Genomic DNA, 21,602 nt, shown 5'->3' on the forward strand with positions numbered 1-21,602 from the left:
TTCCAAATTCATGTTTTCCTGCAGTCCTAAATTCACCCCACAGTACAGTGGTGGAAACCAACTGCTGCAATGTAACTTCCTATATCAAAAAGGTACAGCTTTAACACCTGGATGCTCATTCAGCTAGCTAGGAATTCTGAGATAACCTTAAAAAAAATCATATACTCATCTGATGTAAATTACGTAATTAGAAATTTTTTACACACACAGGTGCAGCCCTCTGTTTTAATATTGGTTCCAATTTATTCTAATTTCGTACTGGGGAAGAAAATCCTTATATTAACTGATATTAAACAATCCTAATTTATTAAATGAAATTAATTTATGAACAACAAATTCAAAGGAAGTGTTCTGATGTTAAACAGCTTCACAACAAGTGGTAAATTACTTTTCTCCTTAAAATCTGGTCGGGGAAAAGACAAAGAACTCGGATAACCGTGTTACAATTAGTTCCTGTGATGGTGGCTCTATTTACAGTTCTTCATGTAGGGTACAATGTATAGTCACCATCTACTTCTTGATGTAGCAATGCATCCACTGTGTAAAAACCTAGGGAAAATGCATACATACAAGCTACTGTGAAGTAGGGAGGCTGATTCTCACCAGGTGTAAATGGCTCAAAAGCCGGTGGAGCTCTGCCAATTTACTCCAGCTGAGAATCAGCTCCATGTAGATCTGCTCCAAACTAGTTAGCTATTTGTGTTTCTCTTGGAATATCGCCAAAGGGCTCATCACAGTACCCAACTGTGTTTACATCTTTGAAACATCCTGAAATTGCCACTGTCTGAAACTACAGCCCAGACTACAGATAGAGCTGGTAGTCCTTTTGTTCAAGAAAAAATGGGGAAAGAAGCACCAAAACAACAAAAAAGGCACTTTAAACTTTAAAATCAGCTCTGTCTCATAAAATTAAAGTTTCAAGCAAATGTGAAAAATAAAGAGAAAACTGCTGTGGGGGATTGCAATTTTACTCTTGTGGTTTATGAACTGCAGGAAAGTGAAGCCAATTCCCTGTAGTGAGATTACAGGTCTCCTCTTCTATAGGTCTTAAATTAAAAACCAGCTGAATCCAAAGTGAGCTAGTTTACTGGATCAGAAGATTCAATTATTTCTGCTGAGTAACTGAATGTGAACTACTTCCTTTTAATAATGTACAACTAATAATTACTGCCCAAGAAAGGACTTTTTTCTACTGAGCTAATTAAACTAAAGCAATATATTTTTCGACTGCTCTCAAATTTAACTAAAGATAGAAACATTTGCAACAAAACAAGCAAATGCAAATCCCCACTCACATACAGAAATAAAAAGCCACGCAATGTGTTCAGACATTACAAGAAACAGGACTTGCCCAAAAATGAGATGTGAAATCAATATAACTTCTGGTCTATATTCAGCATACGTGCACACATAGGCAGTGCAATGTCCTGCAGACTTGTACAGACACAGTGGAGGAACACGACCGCAAAGTGGATGCAAAGAATCTTTGGCTTCAGTAACTGATGAAGCTCACTCTGCAAGAGGTCACTGTGAAAAGTGTGAGAGAATTGATCCATATCCCTAATATGCAAACACGGACAGGTAAGCAGCATACAAAGGTGTTTGACTTACTGGTTTTCCTCTACTGTGACTATTCTAGGATTGAACTGTTCCAGACTCCTCAGCCCTGGGCAATGTTGGGAAGAAATTTTATTTGAGAGAAAACATTTTCTGGAATGTTTGTTAACAAGAAAAGAAAAAAGGGATATTCTAAACTGCTGTGACTTTAAAAAAAACTCATGGGGAAATGGAAAAATAAAATTTCTCAGGAGCGCATAATAACTAGAATTTATCACATTGGTCTGACTTTGATGATATTTAGGGGCTACAATAGGTGTAGTTCAGTTTACATTTTCATTCGCTCACATACCAATTGCAGAGTTTAATTAGTTAATAACAACTACATTCCTTTAACATGCTATAGAAAATTCACTTGGAATCTGGGAAATTTTTATTTTGTGTTCCATACACCTTTTTTTCAGCAATATTAATGATTCTTGCTAATTCATTTCAGTCACTTAATTTGTACTGCAGTGTTCATTAAAAAGATTTCTCCCGAATTCTGTATGATTGCTCACATGAGCAATATAGCACCTGTATACCTAGGGTCTACTGAATGAGACTCGCATTTCCTGTATTTCCAAGTCATGTAAAAAAAACGCTTTCCAAGATGTGTTTATCACATGAAATGCACCAATTTTAGCAAAGTGCAATTAGTAAAAAAAGAGAAAAAATGAGGAGAAAAACAATCCAGTGATCTGCTTCTGATGTTAGAACAGCCAGAATGCACTCTTAAGTCTCACTTTCTGCCGCTGGAAAACCTTTCACACTTCAGGAGTTCAATATCTTACGTTTCTCCCCACCACCTTCCCTGAACAGCTGAATTTAATAGATCAAAATCATTTTGCAGGAAAAGCCATTCTTATGATCTTCCATATGCTGCAAACTAAACTACAGTGTATTGTGGTTTTAAGTGTTTTTAGAAGCAGCACTTTCCAAAATGGAAAATGGTTTCTGATAAGTATGGAAGAGGAAATAAAAATATCACTCCAGCACTCTATTAAAATACAATTAAACCTGTATCTGTGTGCCTCAGACTGTTAATTAATATATTTTAACAGGATGATGAATTTTGCTTTCTCTCTTCTAAACACGTTATTTCTTACACACCTGTCACATCTTACCTACCTTTTACTGAATGCCTGAAATAAAACGCTTTCAGCATTCTAACCATAGTAATGCAGCCACATCAGGCAGGCTTAGATGCCAGCTTTCTCCCCAAAATTTCTGAAACTTGAGATGCCTCAATTCTAAATAATGAGTGGAGTCCATTATTCCCACTCACTATTTTAATTTTCTTCAAGAACCATGTCAGTCCACCTAAATTACTCACTTATATTGCCTGCCTCAAAGCCACTAATTAAAAAAGCTCCCAATAGTTCCCAACTATAAAAATCAGGGAACATCTACCATTTTTAAAACATATTTCTGAGCAACCAAAACCCAGCACTCTGTAGGATGTCCACATCCTGCATTTCCACATCCATCCATACAAAACGGTAGCACTGACAGAGCTAGACATAAAAACAAGCCACCTGCTCAAAAATCTACTTAATCTGAGGTTTGCAAGAAATTTAGAGTGGTATTTTATTGCTTTAGAAAACAATACAGAAGCAATTGCACTTTAGTTATTCATATTTTTATCTTTTGACCAAGTGAGGGTGCAGAAAGAAGAGAACATAGGAGGATCAGCTATTTTACTTAGAAAAACTTCTAGTATGGTTTTGTCCAATAACACAAATTTTTGAGTCTCTACATGTTTTAGTCATGTGCAAGGTGCTGAATAGTTTTTTTGCAGATTTGAAAGGGGGCATAAGAACTAAGAATCAGAGTGGTCACTTTGAGGCAGAAGTTGTTATTTTCTGTGAATTTTACAGGGAATGAAAGCTGCAATATTACATCTTGCACTGCTGCTGCTGCTGCTCTATCTGGAAGCCACACTCCCCACTTGGGAGGTATATTATGTTAAATGAAGTCAATATTTTATTTTAATACAGTTTCATTTTAATTGATGTTCACCTCAATGACTGTAAAGATTTGTACAAGGTCTGGGAAAGTAAACATTAGATGATTCATCACTGGCAAAATGAAAGCGTGTCCCTCTCATGAAATGAATCTATAAATCTTTGCTGCAGTATTTTACTGATGGAAACTGGCTTCAGTGAGGAATGAAAGAGACTATTATAGCCGTTCTTGAAAAGATGGAGGAGGAAGGCACTGAAACAGAGACCTAGGCTATGGGTGGCCTGGAGTCTGTGTGGACGAAAAATAAGTCTGCCTCATTTTGCCCTTTGCATGCTCTTTGAAACTACCCCAATTACACATGGAAGTTATCAGTCTTTCTATCCAAAGTGTACATGTGCATGCATGCGCACACATACACACACACACACAAAGAAGAGAGAGAACATTTGAGAAGGAGTGTAACAAAGTCACCTACTTTGTGATGAAAAAACACATCAGACAAGAAAATAACAAATCAGATGAGAGTTATATACCTATAGCTAAGCACTACTGGTCACACTGGACTATACAGCTTAAGTAAAGGCACTTGGCTGCATACTGGAACAGTACAGATAGCTGCAGTGCACCAAGAAAAGGGCCAACATGTTGGAACAAATTTCCAGCCCTCACACCAAAGTGGGATGATGATTTGGAGAATAAGCCCCCTGTAAAGGTTGCTTTGGGCTGAGCTGGTGGCTGACACTCACTAATGCAACTTACAGATTGATGTCTTTTACACCAGAAGGAATTCAGCCATCTTCTCTGACATAACCAGAGCTCACTGAATGGCCCTGACCCAGAATGCTAACCTCAGGAAAAACAATACTTGATCAGAAAAAAAACACTCTCCATATACACACCCCTAACTTTCCTCACTCCGTCCCCATTATCTGAACAACGATGTTGTACGAGAGCTGCTGGCCCGTGTGTAAACATGTGGGGGCCACATCTCATCAACGTTCCATTGGAGAGCAGCTACAAAAACCCAGGAGTCCAGCCCGGGCGTCTGTCTCTTCAGGACAAATGGTCACAAATGTCTTTCTAGGCTGATATTAATCTTTGCTCTCCCATTTTCCCTGACTGGGAAATGAAAGTTTCTGAAGTTCCAGATGGCCTATAACAAAAGAATGAAGGAGGAAATGAGAATACATAGACACTAGAAAAAAATGTAATTCTGCAAAAAGAAAAATGAGGTTCCGTTTCACAGGAATAGATCCCTCCAGATAATCAAAACCAAGCAAAAATCCACTCTCTGGATAATGAGTCTGGAGGCAATCTCATCCTAAAGGGCTTCTTTAAGCTATCCAGGCCAATATGTCATTTCAAATAATGAAATTGTCATATGTTTGGCAAGAGGGCTTTCATTGTCCCTTCCTTTCCCACATTGTGGAAAATGAAAAAAAGTGCTGAAAGAGATAAAATGCTCTCCTGCCACCTTGTATGCCTGTTTGAAAGCAGGAGGACCAAAGTTTCTCCTGCAGTTGTGTACAGCTGCTCAGAAGCATTATGGAAATTCAGTGGCTAGGAAGAAGATGTTTTCCTTCTGCCACTTGCATTTCTCTTGCTATGTCAAGTAAAATGTGTACTCTTACACTGCCATTAATGTACAATAATCCACCTTGCAACAGAAAATGCCACTGGAATTCCTGCCATTTTCAACAAGATCAGAGCATATGCACAGAATACCTGTTCTTCTGCAGATGCACATCTTTTCTATAAATCTGAGGCAGGGGGGCAATATTAGGCATTGGGGGAATGGCCAGTATAACCTTTGCACAAACAGCTGCTGCTGATTGATCAGGGGTCAATTCATTAGTCTTCAGGTCTTATCATTAGTTATTGCATGCAACAGGAGAACAGAGCGCCAAGTTACTTACTCATTGAGTTGTAAAAAACTTAATGGAAGAAACACGTAGTAGGGCAGAGTCAATTACTGGAACCTTGTGCAGCAGACAAGCAGATGTAGCAACACTCAGGATCACACATGCAAGTATGAAACTCAGAGAGGTGTTCTCACATTGGTACAACAATGTACGTGCACCTTTATAGACATTTATTTCTACATGGCAATTGTGAATAATGACTATAAAAGTAATAACATATAGTTGACTCATTCAGCAAGCACAACAGATCTTGTGCACTGAATGCATTAGGGCTTTTTGTGCAAACACAGTGTGTAATTGTGCAATTAAAATCTTCAGCAGTGCAGAGGCACAAGTGGACTGTATAGCCTATCTTCATTCCAGCTGTAGCTAACACTAAAACTCTTACCCACAAAATAATAACACATTGTGGGGGTAATGACCTATAATAGAAGGCTGAAAACCCATAACTGAAATACTCACTAATCATTTCTTAATATGGTTCCATGAATGATGTCGTCATAGAGATAATACCCAGTCTGATGACACAGAAAAGACTTCAAATACAAATTCAAATTTCCACTGTTACCTCAGCTTCCTGACTTCAAAATCACCTGTCAGGACCATCAACTCGTTGTAGGGAGTTTGATATCAACAATAAAGCTCTGTATTGTAAGGACTTTGTTAATACCTGTTCATTTCAGGGATCAAGACTGACACCTAGCTCTAGCTGCACAGTGGGACTGACAGAATCACAGAAACATTGCTCAAAAGGGACCTCTGGAGATCTTTAGTCCAACCTACCACTCCCTACCACTCACCACCGCTAGATCTGGTCAGCCATGACTGTCTAGCCAAGTCTTGAAAACACCTAAAGATGGATTCTCTGCCACCTCTCTGGTGTTCCTGCTTGCCGTATTTTTACTTCAATGTTACAATTTTGTATGTTACTGAAAAGCAAATGAAACCCCTCTGGAAAATGGCCTCCTCTTTGGGAAGGCTTAGCAGTCAAAAGTACATTATATAGAATTATTATATAGAATTATTTGGGTTATTCTATCTGCCACTTTGACTTTTCTCATAGCACTCCAGAATAAATTAGGGTGTTTAAAAGTACTCTCCAACCAGAAGATTTCCAATTTACAACAAATGCTACTGAGGAACCAAAGTCTTTGTTTTACATTCATAGCAACTATGGCTATTCTCTACACAAGATTGCTTCCAGGTCTGCGAGTATGTTCTGGCCATGTCCTGGGTTTTGCTGGGATGAAACCAGAGTGCATCTTCCTGTTCCTAGCTTTTTATGAAACAAATCATGGTGCCCAGGCTTTATATGGGGAAAAAACCCAACAGTTCCCAGCATCTGGGCTACACTAGAAGAAAGCACATTGCATTCTTACTGATGCCCTGCTTATCCAGATCTGGCAACCAACACTGCATGCTGCACTGTCAAAAGCATCATCCCCCCAGGCCAAACATAGCCACCCTTAAAATTCAAGATTTCTCTGGACATATTTAACATCTTGATATTCCTAAGTTTCTTATGAAGCATCTAATGTTTTTATATTCCTGTCCCTCATCATCTATACTGATAATCCATGGTCCAAGATACCAATGTTGCAAATACTAATTCCTAAATAGTAGCTTTTGTGCTTTGCAGCTTGCATTTCAAAATGGCTGCTCCCTCCTTACTACTAGCGTAATTAACATTTAAGTAAGTTAAATTTTCGTTAGGGAGTAGAGGCTCAATCTGGCACTTGAAATCTTGCCCTTGGAGCCCAGGAGAGTTAATGCATTGGTTTCTGAGACAAAACAGTGTCCCATTTCTTCTATGCAATTAAAAATAACCACTGAGTTTTAGATAATAATAGAGGTCAAAATACCCAAGTGCTATTGAAAATATTTAACCACACACAAATGGTACATATTTAACAGGCCTTAGAGACTGGCATGTTACACAAACCAATCAAGCTCTCATAGTTTACTTTGCAACTAAAACATCTTAAGCAGAAGTACAATCTAATTGTGTACAGGTCATATATAAAAACGTAGGTGGCTACAGGTAGACACACTAAGTTAATGCTGGTTGGCATTCCTCAGACCTTATTCCAGCGTTCTCAAAGTACTTTGCAACTATTGATTAATGTGTTTTATAAAGGAGGGATATCTCTAGCTTGTACTTATTTTTACAAAGGGTGAAGTAAGACAGAAGGTCACAGCTGTAACCAGAAATGGAAAGGCAGGATCTGGGGTCCCAGTCTTTTAATTTCTCGTTAAACTCACCTTCTCATTAAACAGAGTCATGTATGGACAACAAACATAAACTGTAATTGGGAGTTCTCCAATTAAACAAACCCATTCAAAAAGCTAGATGCATATTTTCAAGGCTGGAAAAGAAAATTATTTTAGGATACTAAAATACTAAAACAAGCAACTGCATCAAATTTAGATTTCTTATTGAGTTCTGAGATCTTAAAGAACTCTAAATTTTGAAGTCTTGACTAGATTCATAAGCATTTTCTAAAGGATTGGCTTCATGATGCAAGGGCAAAAAAAGATTCACCACAGAAAGTTTATCAAAGTCCTGTAGTTTTTTTTGAGATTACAATACTATGACGCAGAAAGAAACTGGGATTGATTTCCCGCAGAGGCTATGACAAACCTCTCTTTTCAGGGTGAATGAAGTATAGAAACAAAAAGAAATGCTAAAGAGCAGTAGTGATCAGTAAGCACAGACTTGTACTACAGCCTTCAATCTAGCAGGCAGCTAGTTTAACCCACACAAAATAGCTGTTTCAGTTTTCTGACTGGTGGGCTGGCTGATGTGACTTCTGTTACTTCTGCATCTGCTGTTCTGATAGACTAATGAAGAGCGACTTATTATTGCTATTGTTGCTGTTTCCACTGGACATGACATCAGTTAGCATGGAAACTTCATTCAGCATTGCATAACAAGCAAAAAAACCAGTTTGGCTGGAAGACTTTCATCAAGACTTTCTCCCATATGGAGTAAGCAAAGATCTTCAAAGGACCTTACAACACTCATCTTCCAGGACCATAAGGGGGTGGGAGATGAGTTAGCAACACTGTGAAACACGTAGTGTGGAAGTTTAGATATAACCTGAAGATGCATAAAAGATGGAAAGCAATCTTTTTTCGTGAAGAATAGGTCATGCCAGACAGCTTAGACAAGTTGTGCAAAATGACAGGATTAGCGCACAAAGGGAATGCAGCAGATCTGATTTTACAGAAACATTATTAATGGGTTAGTGGGTGGACAAAAGTTTTCTCAACAGATTTTTACAGATCTAATCATACACAGAAAGTTCAAATGGTTTCCTTTAGCCTCTACTTAGTGCTACTTTATAGATAGTGTTTTGCTTTAATTTAATTTATGTAGACTTTAATGAGACTTTTGGTACTTTACTGCCTGGAAAATTATTACTGACACTGGAAATATGGTGCCTGGTTACGAATATTGCAATGAAGATATGAAGTTGCCAGACATATTGTAAACAGAGCATAATTACAGTATTTACAGTTGAACATCAAAATGGGAAGAGATGCCAAGTGGCATTTCTCAGAAGTTAATATTGGGACTGATACCATCTAATATCTTCCCTAATAATTTGGAAAATGAATTAAATCGTACATTGATTGAATACACAGTAGACACAAGAGGCAGATGAACTACAACACAGCAGGTGGGTAGGTTGAAAAAACCCAGAAAGATCTGGAGATCTAAGAGGGAGAGAGAGAAGGGTGCATTTAGGAGGGAAGCTATTTAATGTAGACAAATGTAGAATAATAAGCTCAGAGAAAATTAACACCCATCTCAAGTAACCAAATGGGAAAATGCCAATTTTCATTAAAAAAAAAATCCAAGAGACTTCACAGTTTATTCACACTGAAAATTCACATTGGGGTATATGCATCAGGTTTGACAACTTGTTTGCTACATTCCAGCCTGATGTGATTTTAAAAGGAAGAATAACAGATTCCCTTAAAAACCTGCCTTTTAAAATATTTTTTTACTTATTTTAAATGTGTACTGAATGCTCATGAAAGACCCAATTTACAGTCCTGTTAGCAGAAATAACATAGTAGTAATGTAATCTAAGTATGAAACACAGAAGCAGCATATGAGCTCCAAGGTAGAGGTCAGGAAGCCAGAGCCCATCTGTCTCCAATACTGTCAAGGAGTTCTAAGTGTTCACTCTATGCAGCAGAGCAAAATGCATGAAATACTAGGTTGCTACTGATTTGTTGACTTTAGTTTAGGAGCTCAACTATACCTTGAGGAAAGCTATTACTGTATAAAAGAATAAGATTCTGAGGGATATTAAAAAAAATAGCCTAAACGAATACTGAAACAAGCTTGCTGCATTAAATGACTACTGTATACAGTAATGAACCTTAACTATTATCTGTAGGATGGAAATTGTCAACAGAATGCACCCTTGCAATAAAATTAACCTGTAATTATATAAACTCACTAAGTATAGAAAACATATTTTATGACACAAAAAAACCCTACATGGACTGTTAGAGAACTGCTCCTGGCTGAGAGTTTAAAGAGCGTACTATCTTTTTCCCATCATTATTTGGTTAACAATACCCATAGTACAAGTACATTATTTTGTCACAGGAATGATTCATTACAAGAAAATATAAAAACTTTTATCAAACTGAGTATTACTTTTCTTCCTAACACAGCAATCCAAATATAGCTGATGCATACAAAATGGCTGATGTGATAGCAATCAACAATATTTTTTTATGTATGCTTAAAAACCTGCTTACCAAGGGGAGCCATATATTCTGAATCCCCTCACCGTCACTTCAGAGTCTTGAAGATAGATGCAGTTTGTTAGAAGAGACTGTACATTTTCATAGCTCTCTGGCTTCAGCTTAGAAACAGAGGGGAAATAGTAAAAGTCCTGCTTGATTAAGTCAGCCATGAATTCCTGGTCAAAGGTCAATTCATGATTTCCTGCTATCACAATCTTGTATTCATAGGGCAGGCTACCTAAAACAGTGAAAAACAAACAAATTACTTGTTTTATGGAAAATCTGATAAAATAAAACAAGACAGACTCACAAACTGTTTTCGATTCCTATAATATGTTCACATATTTGAAACAATTGAGCATATCCCTACTACGTGTTACTGTAATTCCTGGCGATTTTGGGTAAATGACATTACCGTCTTTTTCAGGGCACCCTATGATTTAGCACGCTTAGCATTAATGTGTTGAAACTACTTTCAACTCATCAACCTTGAAAAACAGTCTGCAGACTTCTGCTCTACTATTTACTTCTAGTTAATTGCCATTTGTGCTGCAAGTATCACTTACTGTGACAGTGATGATAACTCTCTGACAGAAATTAGGGTTCAAAGAAGATCGGCCGTAACGCTTCATAAAATAATGTCAGTTCTCTTCTCCCAGAGCTGTGGTCTTTATCAGCTTGTACTGAGGAGGTCTTAAGAGAGTCAGAACTTGGGTCAGCCAGAGGGGTCTGCTGCCCTCTTTGCCCTGACATTAAGATCAAGCTTTCAAGCAAGACAGAGATTGGGTTTAGCTGTCAAAACTCCACATCCCACAGAGAAGTCTCGCAGTTTGCCTCTATCCCATGTTTTTTCCTGCTCCATTTTCTCAGTGACTTCCTTAGATTCATGGACTATAATTTAAAGTGACTCACGCTCGAGAATATTTTACAACTCATACTTAGTGAAAAACCTTACAACAACCTCCTGCTGAAGGCAAGAATATATACGCCCACACAAATGGGTTCTTCCTGAGAAGAACTGCAACCGAAACTTTCCACCTCACTCCACATTTGGTTATCAACTGGACTCTGCCCTTGAGAGCAGGCATCACCTGTCTCAAAAAGCTCAAGAGAAACCTTCTAAGTGTATCTGAGAGGAAACAAAGACAGAAACTGTGTAAAGCTGCATTCATTAGCACTATTAATTTGCATCAGGATGAAGACAGTCAGAAGAGGAGACTGGGAGCAGAAAGAAATATTTTATTGAAAATGAGACCCACCTTGCATAGCAGCAATCTTGTCATTTTTTATTTTAAAAATGTATTGTTGATAACATAGAAACCTTTAGTCATGACCCCAAGCCTAACCTAGAGATAGGATATTTAGAGAATGTAAAACACCAGTGCAAAATGCAGTGGCAAAAGTTGGCATGAGTAGGACTTAAGAATAAAATGCAACAGTGCGATTCAGAGTTACGGAAAGAGAAGACAGAGAACAGTGCTAGCCCAGAGGAGATGCCACATGGCTGAACTTATTATTTGCCAAATGAAAAGATCTGGGCAACTCCAAAGTATAAGTTTCAGACACATGTAACACCTGTATTAGGAAAATTCATTGTATAGGTTCCAGTCTCTCCTGTGGACCCAATACACATGTGCCTTTAGAATATTTATTAACAGAAACTCTTTTCAGATATTTACAATTACATGTTGAATGTTGGAGATTCAATTATTTACCTGAAAGACAACTTGAGATGTAAATTTTGTCATTTTTGCTTCTGAAATGCTTAGCATTTTGCAGATGTGTACTCCACCTCTAAAAGTTTTCCGGGTGCGCGCACACGTAGACACACAAGTTGAAAATGTTACTTACATGCTACAATATGTATGGGCATCTACAGGCCTTAAAACATTCTTGGGAAATAGGAAAATAAAGAAATCCTGTATGCCGCAATATTGTTAACAATTCCATTTCTATTCTGTTTTGTAAATCTTTTCCAGCTCATCTGATCCATCCATCTAGCAGCCAAGAACCTGTACGAGCTGGTTATAGTTGTTGCTTCCACTAATGTATTTATGTCATGTTGCTGTCTGTGGGTGTTACTTAGGCAAATTAGCAAATTACTCTAAATGTACAGTTACATTTATTATAGTGGCGGCCAGAAGCGCTGCTGTAGTTAGAGGTCTGTCAGCTTTTCAATTAACAACTGTGTTTTTGATGAGTTTGCAGCTCAGGTTTTTTTCCTTTCATTCCATACCAGGCGGCAACTTGCTAAACCTATTTCCCTCTCTTTGTCTCCACAAGCTCTCTTTACCCTTTAAATCTTAATTTTTTGTCTACCTTTAAATCTTAATTTTTTTGTCTACCTTTAAATCTTAATTTTTTGTCCAACATGGGTATTTTTTTGCTGCTTGCACATAAATTCAACAATATTTTGTTTAAACTTTGTTCCTTAGAAGATTTATGAATGTGCTTCCCTTTTTACTCCAAGTGCTTTCAAAGTGCAAAGTCAACGTTAGGTATAAATCTTTGAAACCTTGTTCTTGGCTGGACACCGCTGTCATGAACTGTGTGTGTAAAAGACGCCAGTTGAGCAGCTGCAGATGAAGACTCTCAGCTATTAGACCACAATATTGATTACCCATTTCCCACCTTGCCTGCTTCCATATTTACCAGTGCTCACTCTAGTCCACATGCAGAAGTCAACACTGAATGCTCAACATCTCTTTGCACTAAAGGCACGGTCCTCCTACCACTGACCTCAGAGGGACCAACACCACCTTACTGCAGCAGAACTACTGTCCAACATGGTGTGTCAGCACAATCCTGAGAAATGTTGAATGTTTCAAGTGCCTTTTATAGCATTAAGATCCACCAAACATTAGCAATATTTGATCAATATTTACCTAAAAACTACCTCAAAGCAGCAACTCTTTCCTACTTCTGACCTACAACTTCTTACTTTTCCTTTTTATATGTTATTATTTGAATTATTCTGTATTTTCTTATTCTGTTATGTCCTCCCAACACAAATACATGGTTTTCCATCCCTAGCACAGACTGCTGCACAACTTGTAGCCTTGGCTTGGTCCCTGGCTAGGACTAAGACCTCCCCAACAGCACATAGCCAAATAGCTGTTGTATGGCTGTGTTTCTACCTGTGTCTATAGCTTCAGAACAACCACTTTTCCATCTATTATTTTTTGTTCCACCAGCTCTTGACCACAGATAATTCAAACACTTCCAGGTTGATGAGTTTATTCCCACACCTGCTAGCGAGTGCTAATGACAAGTGGGACAGAAAAGACATTGGGCACATTTCCTGTCCCTTGGTAAACAAAATGAGCTGAGAATGTTGAATTCCCACTCACGCAGGTTTTCATGGCTTCTTATAATAACTGCATTTTGCTAAGAAAGATTCCTACCAAAGACAGCAGTGGCCACAACGTACCCATTGCACTGGGTTCCTTTTGTCTTCCATTTACGAACTCCATGAAAACAAGCCTTAGTAAAGGCACTGGCTAACATTTTCATTTGCTAAGCTGTTTTCCTTTTTTTTCTTCTTCTTTTTTTCCAAAATAGCCATATGCTCATTAAGTTCCCAGACTGCTTACCCATGTGGGCACCAATGGTACCGTCAGAGCGACCTTGAGCGTATCAAGGGTGACTGACAGCCCTGAGATAACAGTGAGGGGGATGCAGCCCTGGTGGTACCTTCTCAGTCCTCCCAGTGAGGGGGCTCACTGCACAGGTGGGAGTGGATGCATCCCACAGTCAACATGATGCTGCGTGGCTGGTGCTGCAAGCAGGGCTCCAGCTTCTATGACCACAGGACCCTTTTTGAAGAACAAGGACTGCTGTGCAGGCATGGCATTTCCCTGGCAAACTGGGGCAAGAGCGTCTTTGCCAACAGGTTCACTAATACAGTGGGAAGAGTTTTAAATTAGGTGTGTTGGGGAAGGGTTGTCATGCTGTGAAGAGAAGTGAAGGCATGGAGGCAGTGAGGAAGCAGCTGGGGGACAACAGGATGGCGAAGGCTCTTGCATTACCCTTGTAAAAGCAGCCTCACTGGGATTCCTTTCAGGTACCCGTATGCACACCCACACAGCCTGGGGTGCAACCACAAGGAAGAAGTCCATGCACAGTGGAGAGCTGTGACATCTCTGAGATTATGGAGATGTGGTGGGACAGCTCACCTGACTGGAGTGCTGAAATGGATGGACACAGGCCTATCACCTGTCTATCACAAGTCTATCACCTTTGAAAAGTCAAGGGGATTGGAGAAGTTCCCAATGGCTGGAAAAAGGCAAATGTCCCACCCATCCTCAAGAAAGGCAAGAAGGGGAATCTGGGGAACTACAGGCCATCAAGCCTTACATCAGGCCTGGGAAAATTATGGAACAAATACCCCACAAAATAATTTTCCAAGCACATGAAGGTCAGGAAAGTGATTGGGAACAGCCATCATCAATTTAACATGGGTAAATCATACCTGACTAACGCAATTGCCTTCTATGAGGAGATGACTGGCTCCGTGGATAAGGGAGAGCACTGGATGTTGTTTGCCTTGATTTTAGCCTTTGACACAATCATCTCCCATAGCATCCATATAGCCAAATTGGTGAGATAAGCATGGATGATAAGGTGGGTCGAGTACCACCTGGAATACTGGTCCCAAAGGGCTAGAATCAGTGGTACAAAGTCCACCTGGCAGTCAGTCACTAGAGGTATCCCTCAGCTAGTGATGTTGGGGCCAATACTGCTTCCCTTCTTTACTAATAGCCTGGATGATCTAATGGAGTGCACTTTCAGCAAGTTTGCAGACAACACCAAATTAGGGGTGGGGATCTGCCAACCCACTCTGGAAGGCATGTCTGCTATTCAGAAGAACCTCCAAAGGCTGGAAAAATAGGCTGTCAGGAACCTCATAAACTTCATGAAAAGCAAATGCAAAGCCTGCACCTAGGATTGAGTAACTTCATTCAACAATGACTCAGCAGTGTGTCTTTGTGGCAAAGACAGCCAACCACATCCTGGCCTGTATTAGTAACAGTGAAACCAGCTGAACAAAGGGAGTGATCTTTCTTTCTATCTAGCAATTTAGAGACCACATCTGGAGTGTGGTGTCCAGTTCTGGCTTCCTCAGTAAAACTACTGACAAACTGAAGCAAGTCCAGCGGAGGGCTGCCAAGATGGCTGGGGAACGTGGCATACAGGGAGAGGCTGAGATCTGAGTCTGTTCAGCCTAGAGAAGATCAAGGGAAGACCTTACTGCTGTCTGCAACTACCTGATCTCAGGATAAAGGCAAGGCAGAGCTAGGTTCTTTTCAGACATGCACACAGATACAACAAGAGGCAACAGATACAAGTGGGAACATGGTATAAGGAAAGAATTTTACCATGAGGATGGTCAAAAAGTAGAATACGTGCCCAGAGCAGCTGTGAAATCTCTGCCCTTGGAGATACTCAAAATTCAGCTGGACAAGGTTCTGAGCAGCCTGCTGTAACTAGGCCTGCTTTGAACAGGAGGTTGGACTCAATGACCTCCAGAGGTCCCCTCCATCCTGTGTGATTCTAGGTTTCTGTATGTCTACACTGGAAAACAAACAAGAAATTTAAAGAGCCTGTAATGCTGAAAGAAATTAAAAACTCATTTCATGTTCTGATTCTAATGGAACAAATCTATGGTAGCGAAGCAATTCAACAGGACTAAAGAGTATGTTCCATTAACTTTGGTATAAGTTTCTCGTACTATCCATTTAGCAGATGAGTAGGACTAAATACCCAACTGATAGCCAATTAACATTTGATGCTAGCATATGGCTTTGCTGGTGGGCAGGTAGCAAACTTGGTATTAATACAGAAGCTCTATGTATACAAAGATATTAAAGAAAATTTATGGCTGTCACAGGAATTCTGCACACATATCCAGGACAAAAATCATTCCCCAGTAAAATTAAGGCAGCAAGCATGTAAGAAATAGATCTGCCCTTCAGGAGTGCCAAGAAACACATGCAAGAACATATGCTATAGGAGTCAAAGACGTATTTTCAAAACAAAAAAAAAAGGAAAAGTTATGAATTTGGGGGAAAGCTACATTTTTTTTCTGATCTCTTATTTTGACTAGCCAAAACAAGACAAGTGATTTTGCCCAATGACCAGGGATCCCACTGTTCTTGGCACCTGAGAAGCTTCTGCTAAAATATCCCTATAACCTGGAGATGAACTACAATTACAATTGCTTGGAAAAAATTTACCTGAACAGTTTTCTGTATTAAAATTATTAGAATACCACTTGGATGGAATGGGATATATTTGGAAATTCGTGTAGTGATTCTGACATTGCCAAGGAAACAAAATGAAGCAAAATGTCGGTTTAAAATATTTTGGGGTGAATAAAGATTTCATTTCTAAGCAAAATTTCACATTTTTTTCTAAAATAAGGGGTTTTTTCCTCCCTTGTCTAACTTGCAAGAAATTATTTTCCTCCATAATCAACCTCTAGCCACTTCATCCTATTTGAATTTGTAATCAACAGAAATGTTTACCCATCAAAATTCTGTCAGAACCACACTGGCTCCAATTCAGTCCTGGGCTTCAGGGCTTTATTTCAGGCCATATCCAACTTTTGCCTTCTGCCAATTTGGAATGGGGCTCCAAGCCACCATCTCCTCTTTCAGCCTCTATCTTAACATGGGATGAGAGATTTTTCTCTCCCTTCTCCTTCTTCTCTGCTACATGGTTCTTCCGTCTTTCCTGCCTCATTTTTCCCTCTCCTTTCCTTTTTGTAATCTCCCCCTGTATGCAGAAAAATGCTCGAGACACATAATCTTGCATTTAATTTAGCAGTTTTAGCTTTTTCTTACAGAAACAAAACTTGTAGAAGTACAATGCTTTAGACTTCTGTGTGCTTGTCTCTCAATACCCCTCTGAAAATGCCCAACAAATTCAAAAGTCATTTACTATATTCAGCAGTGGAGTAAAGGCCTCAAAGATAATTATATTCCCTTGAGTCTCCTGAAAGTAAGTGTCTAAGAAGACTTATGCCCAGTCTGAAGGAGAGGGTTCAAAGGAATGAGACACCTAAGAACCCACAGAAGGTCTACAAGACAAAATCCAAGAAGTCGGGCAGCAGAGGTTCTGCTCCCAGAACAACTCATCACACAAAAAAATCTGCCCTAAATTTCCTAAATTTATTATTCTTTGCGATTATTTTACTGTCAAAAAGCCTGGGATATCATGTTTACCTTACAGAATCATAGAATAGAATCATAGAATCATTTAGGTTGGAAAAGACCTTTAAGATCATCAAGTCCAACCATTAACCTAGCACTGCCAAGTCCACCACTAAACCATGTCCCTAAGCACCACATCTACACGTCTTTTAAATACCTCCAGGGATGGGGACTCAACCACTGCCCTGGGCAGCCTGTTCCAATGCCTGACTACCCTTTCGGTGAAGAAGTTTTTCCTAATATCCAACCTAAACCTCCCCTGGTGCAACCTGAGGCCATTTCCTCTTGTCCTATCGCTTGCTACTTGGAAGAGACCAACCCCCTCCTCGCTACAACCTCCTTTCAGGTAGTTGTAGAGAGCGGTAAGGTCGCCCCTCAGCCTCCTTTTCTCCAGGCTAAACAACCCCATCTCCCTCAGCCGCTCCTCATAAGACTGGTGCTCTAGACCCTTCACCAGCTTCATTGCCCTTCTCTGGACACACTCCAGCACCTCAATGTCCTTCTTGTAGTGAGGGGCCCAAAACTGAACACAGTATTTGGGGTGCAGCCTCGCCAGTGCTGAGTACGGGGGCACTATCACCTCCCTGGTCCTGCTGGCCACACCATTTCTGATACAAGCCAGGATACCATTGGCCTTCTTGGCCACCTGGGCACACTGCTGGCTCATGTTCAGCCATCTGTCAACCAACACCCCCAGGTCCTTTTCTGCCAGGCAGCTCTCCAGCCTCTCTTCCCCAAGCCTGTAGCATTGCATGGGGTTGTTGTGACCCAAGTGCAGGACCCAGCACTGAGCCTTGTTGAACCTCATACAGTTGGCCTTGGCCTATTGATCCAGACTGTCCAGATCCCTCTGTAGGGCCTTCCTACCCTCCAGCGGATCAACACTCCTGGCCAACTCGGTGTCGTCTGCAAACTTACTGAGGGTGAACTCGATTCTCTTGCCCAGATCATTGATAAAGATATTAAACAGAACTGGCCCCAGCACTGAGCCCTGGGGAACACCACTTGTAACCGGCCGCCAGCTGGATTGAACTCCATTCACCACCACTCTTTGGGCCCAGCCATCCAGCCAGTTTTTTACCCAGCGGAGAGTGCATTTATCCAAGCCATGAGCAGCCAGTTTCTCCAGGAGAATGCTGTGGGAAATGGTGTCAAAGGCTTTACTAAACTCCAGATAGACAACATCCACAGCCCTTCCCTCATCCACTAAGCGGGTCACCTTGTCATAGAAGGCGACCAGGTTAGTGAAGCAGGACCTGCCTTTCATAAATTCATGCTGACTGGGCCTGATCCCCTGGTTGTCCTGTATGTGCTGCATGATGGCACTCAAGATGATCTGCTTCATAACCTTCCCCGGCACCGAGGTCAGGCTGACAGGCCTGTAGTTCCCCAGATCCTCCTTCCGACCCTTCTTGTAGATGGGCATCACATTCGCTAACATCCAGCCAACTGAGACCTCCCCGGTTAGCCAGGACTGCTGATAGAGGATGGAAAGTGGCTTAGTGAGTACCTCCGCCAGCTCCCTCAGTACCCTTGGGGGGATCCCATCTGGCCCCATAGACTTGTGTGTGTCTAAGTGGTGTAGCAGGTCAGTGACCATTTCCCCTTGGATTATGGGGGCTTCATTCTGCTCCCTGTCCCTGTCTTCCAGCTCAGGGGGCTCAGTACCTGGAGAACAACTGGTCTCACTATTAGAGACTGAGGCAAAGAAGGCATTAAGTACCTCAGCCTTTTCCTCGTCCTCTGTCACTATGTTTCCCCCTGCATCCAATAAAGGGTGGAGATTCTCCATAGCCCTCTTTTTATTGTTAATGTATTTGTAGAAACATTTTTTATTGTCTTATACAGCAGTAGCCAGATTAAGTTCTACTTGGGCTTTGGCCCTTCTAATTTTCTCCCTGCATAACCTCACGACATCCTTGTAGTCCTCCTGAGTTGCCTGCCCCTTCTTCCAAAGGTCATAAACTCTTCTTTTCTTCCCCCCCGAGTTCCAGCCAAAGCTCTCTGTTCAGCCATGCCAGACTTCTTCCCTGCCAGCACATGGGGACGGCCTGCTCCCGCACCTCTACGATTTCCTTCTTGAAGAATGTCCAGCCTTCCTGGACTCCTTTGCCCTTCAGGACTGCCTTCCAAGGGACTCTGTCAACCAGGCTCCTGAACAGGCCAAAGTCTGCCCTCCGGAAGTCCAAGGTAGCAGATCTGCTGACTCTCCTCCTTACTTCTCCAAGAATCGAAACTATCGTTTCATGATCGCTATGCCCAAGACAGCCTCCAACCGTCACATCACCCACCAGTCCTCTGTTCACAAACAAGAGGTCCAGTGGGTGCCTTCCCTGGTTGGCTCCCTCACCAGCTGTGTCAGGAAGTCCTCTTCCACATGCTCCAGGAGCCTCCTAGACTGTTTCCTCTCCGCCGTATCATATTTCCAGCAGACATCTGGTAAACTGAAGTCCCCCACAAGAACAAGGGCTAGCGATTGTGAGACTCCTCCCAGCTGCTTACAGAATATTTCGTCTGCCTCTTCACCCTGGTTGAGTGGTCTATTACAGACTCCCACCACGATACCTGCCTTGTTGGCCTTCCCCCTGATTCTTACCCATAAACACTCAACCCTATCGTCACCACCATTAAGCTCTAGACAATCAAAACACTCCCTAATGTACAGGGCTACCTCACTGCCTCTCCTTCCTTACCTATTCCTTCTGAAGAGTTTATAGCCATCCATTGCAGCACTGCAGTTATGCGAGTCATTCCACCATGTTTCTGTGATAGCCAGATGGTATTATCATCTTTCTTACTAACTTCTTAACTACATATATGGAGTTCTTGTCAGTTATGGCAAGCCCTTCTCAGAAAGTCTCTTAGCCTTTGTTTACTTAGAATAAGAATCTAATAGTAGTTCTGGTAATATAACGTGTATAAGAATATATATATTGTTTAGCTAGTAACATCTTTGTTTATTCCTTTCATTACTGTAGATTACTAGTTAAGAAAATCAACTGAACATCTAATTTTTTGCATGTTTATGCACCAATTACAAAATTATTACAGCAATTCTTAACTTCTAAACTACAGCAGGTCCTTTTTATGGTGAACATAATTTTTACAAAATAACTTGAAATGCTGGGGAACCATTACTTGAACTACAAACTGCATAATGCAAAGCACTGAACAATGTGCCTTTGTTGGCTATTTCGTTGCATCTGAGTTTGTTCAAAGTAGAATTCTGTGTCCTTAAAGGTTCATCCCGTTCTATCAGCAAGTCGTCTTCTCCGTAAATTAGATCAACACTGCAAATAATTCGAAAGCCAATGCATGATGTTTATACTGAAGGCTCCTCTTGTACTAAGGGGTTAGGCGTCTATATCAACCAGTGACCTCCTCTGCAGCTTACAATTGTTACCAACTTGCAACTTCACCAAGATAAATGCAAACTTGTACAAGCAGATGTGCTTTGCTTCGCTCCTGGTATTGTACTGAGCAGAATTTTAGTATTCATTAAAAGCAGTGACAATCATATAAGTGCCCACTTAATGCTTTTCCCCTCTCATTTCAACCTTTTAGAATACAGCAGTGAGTGATATAGTAAAAAAGACTGCATAACTGTCTCAGATTGCTTTTTAGCATCTCTTTGACAGTTCTGTGTTTAAACACTGAGGCTGATGTCTGGGAAATTCACATTAACATACTTTTTGTATGGTGTGTAATCTGGAATAACGTTGTAAATGAACACTCCCTCCTAAGTCATCTGTAACCTGCTAGCTCTAGACATTCTTGCATTGTAAAAGCCAGTAATTATATCAAACACTAAAACAGCAAACACATACAATACTGCTCACATTTGCAGAACAGGATTTCTTAAAATAGACAAAGGGAAATCAAACTAAAAAATACCTGATAATAGTCCAACTTAGGCTCTTTGATATACTGTGTTTTATACACACGCACACACATATATAATAATTGGCCAAAATTACTTCTAAAGGAAAAGTGGCTTCCTTTTACCCTCTTTTATTTAATTACCCTGTAATTATGCAGAACCAACCCAATGCATGCTGCAAACTAGGCCATTAGAGTAGCTGTAGTGAGTCATGCCAAAACATTGTGTAGCTCTGAACCTTCTGTCCACTAG

At 40.5% G+C, this 21,602-nt stretch overlaps 1 protein-coding gene across 2 annotated transcripts in view; it reads right to left on the reverse strand.

Annotated features, from left to right (window-relative positions):
* MPPED1 (metallophosphoesterase domain containing 1) overlaps positions 1-21,602 on the reverse strand; it is a gene marked incomplete at both ends in the record, with an annotated part of 50,834 nt that overhangs the window by 16,344 nt on the left and 12,888 nt on the right. For both annotated transcript variants that reach the window (XM_082308566.1, XM_082308565.1), the window contains one exon: positions 10,269-10,490. In XM_082308566.1, the coding sequence (XP_082164692.1) occupies positions 10,269-10,490 (222 nt within the window). The remainder of the gene's footprint in view (positions 1-10,268; positions 10,491-21,602) is intronic.

Source organism: Platalea leucorodia (assembly GCF_965183815.1).
Source record: "Platalea leucorodia genome assembly, chromosome: 4".
NCBI lineage: Eukaryota > Metazoa > Chordata > Aves > Pelecaniformes > Threskiornithidae > Platalea > Platalea leucorodia.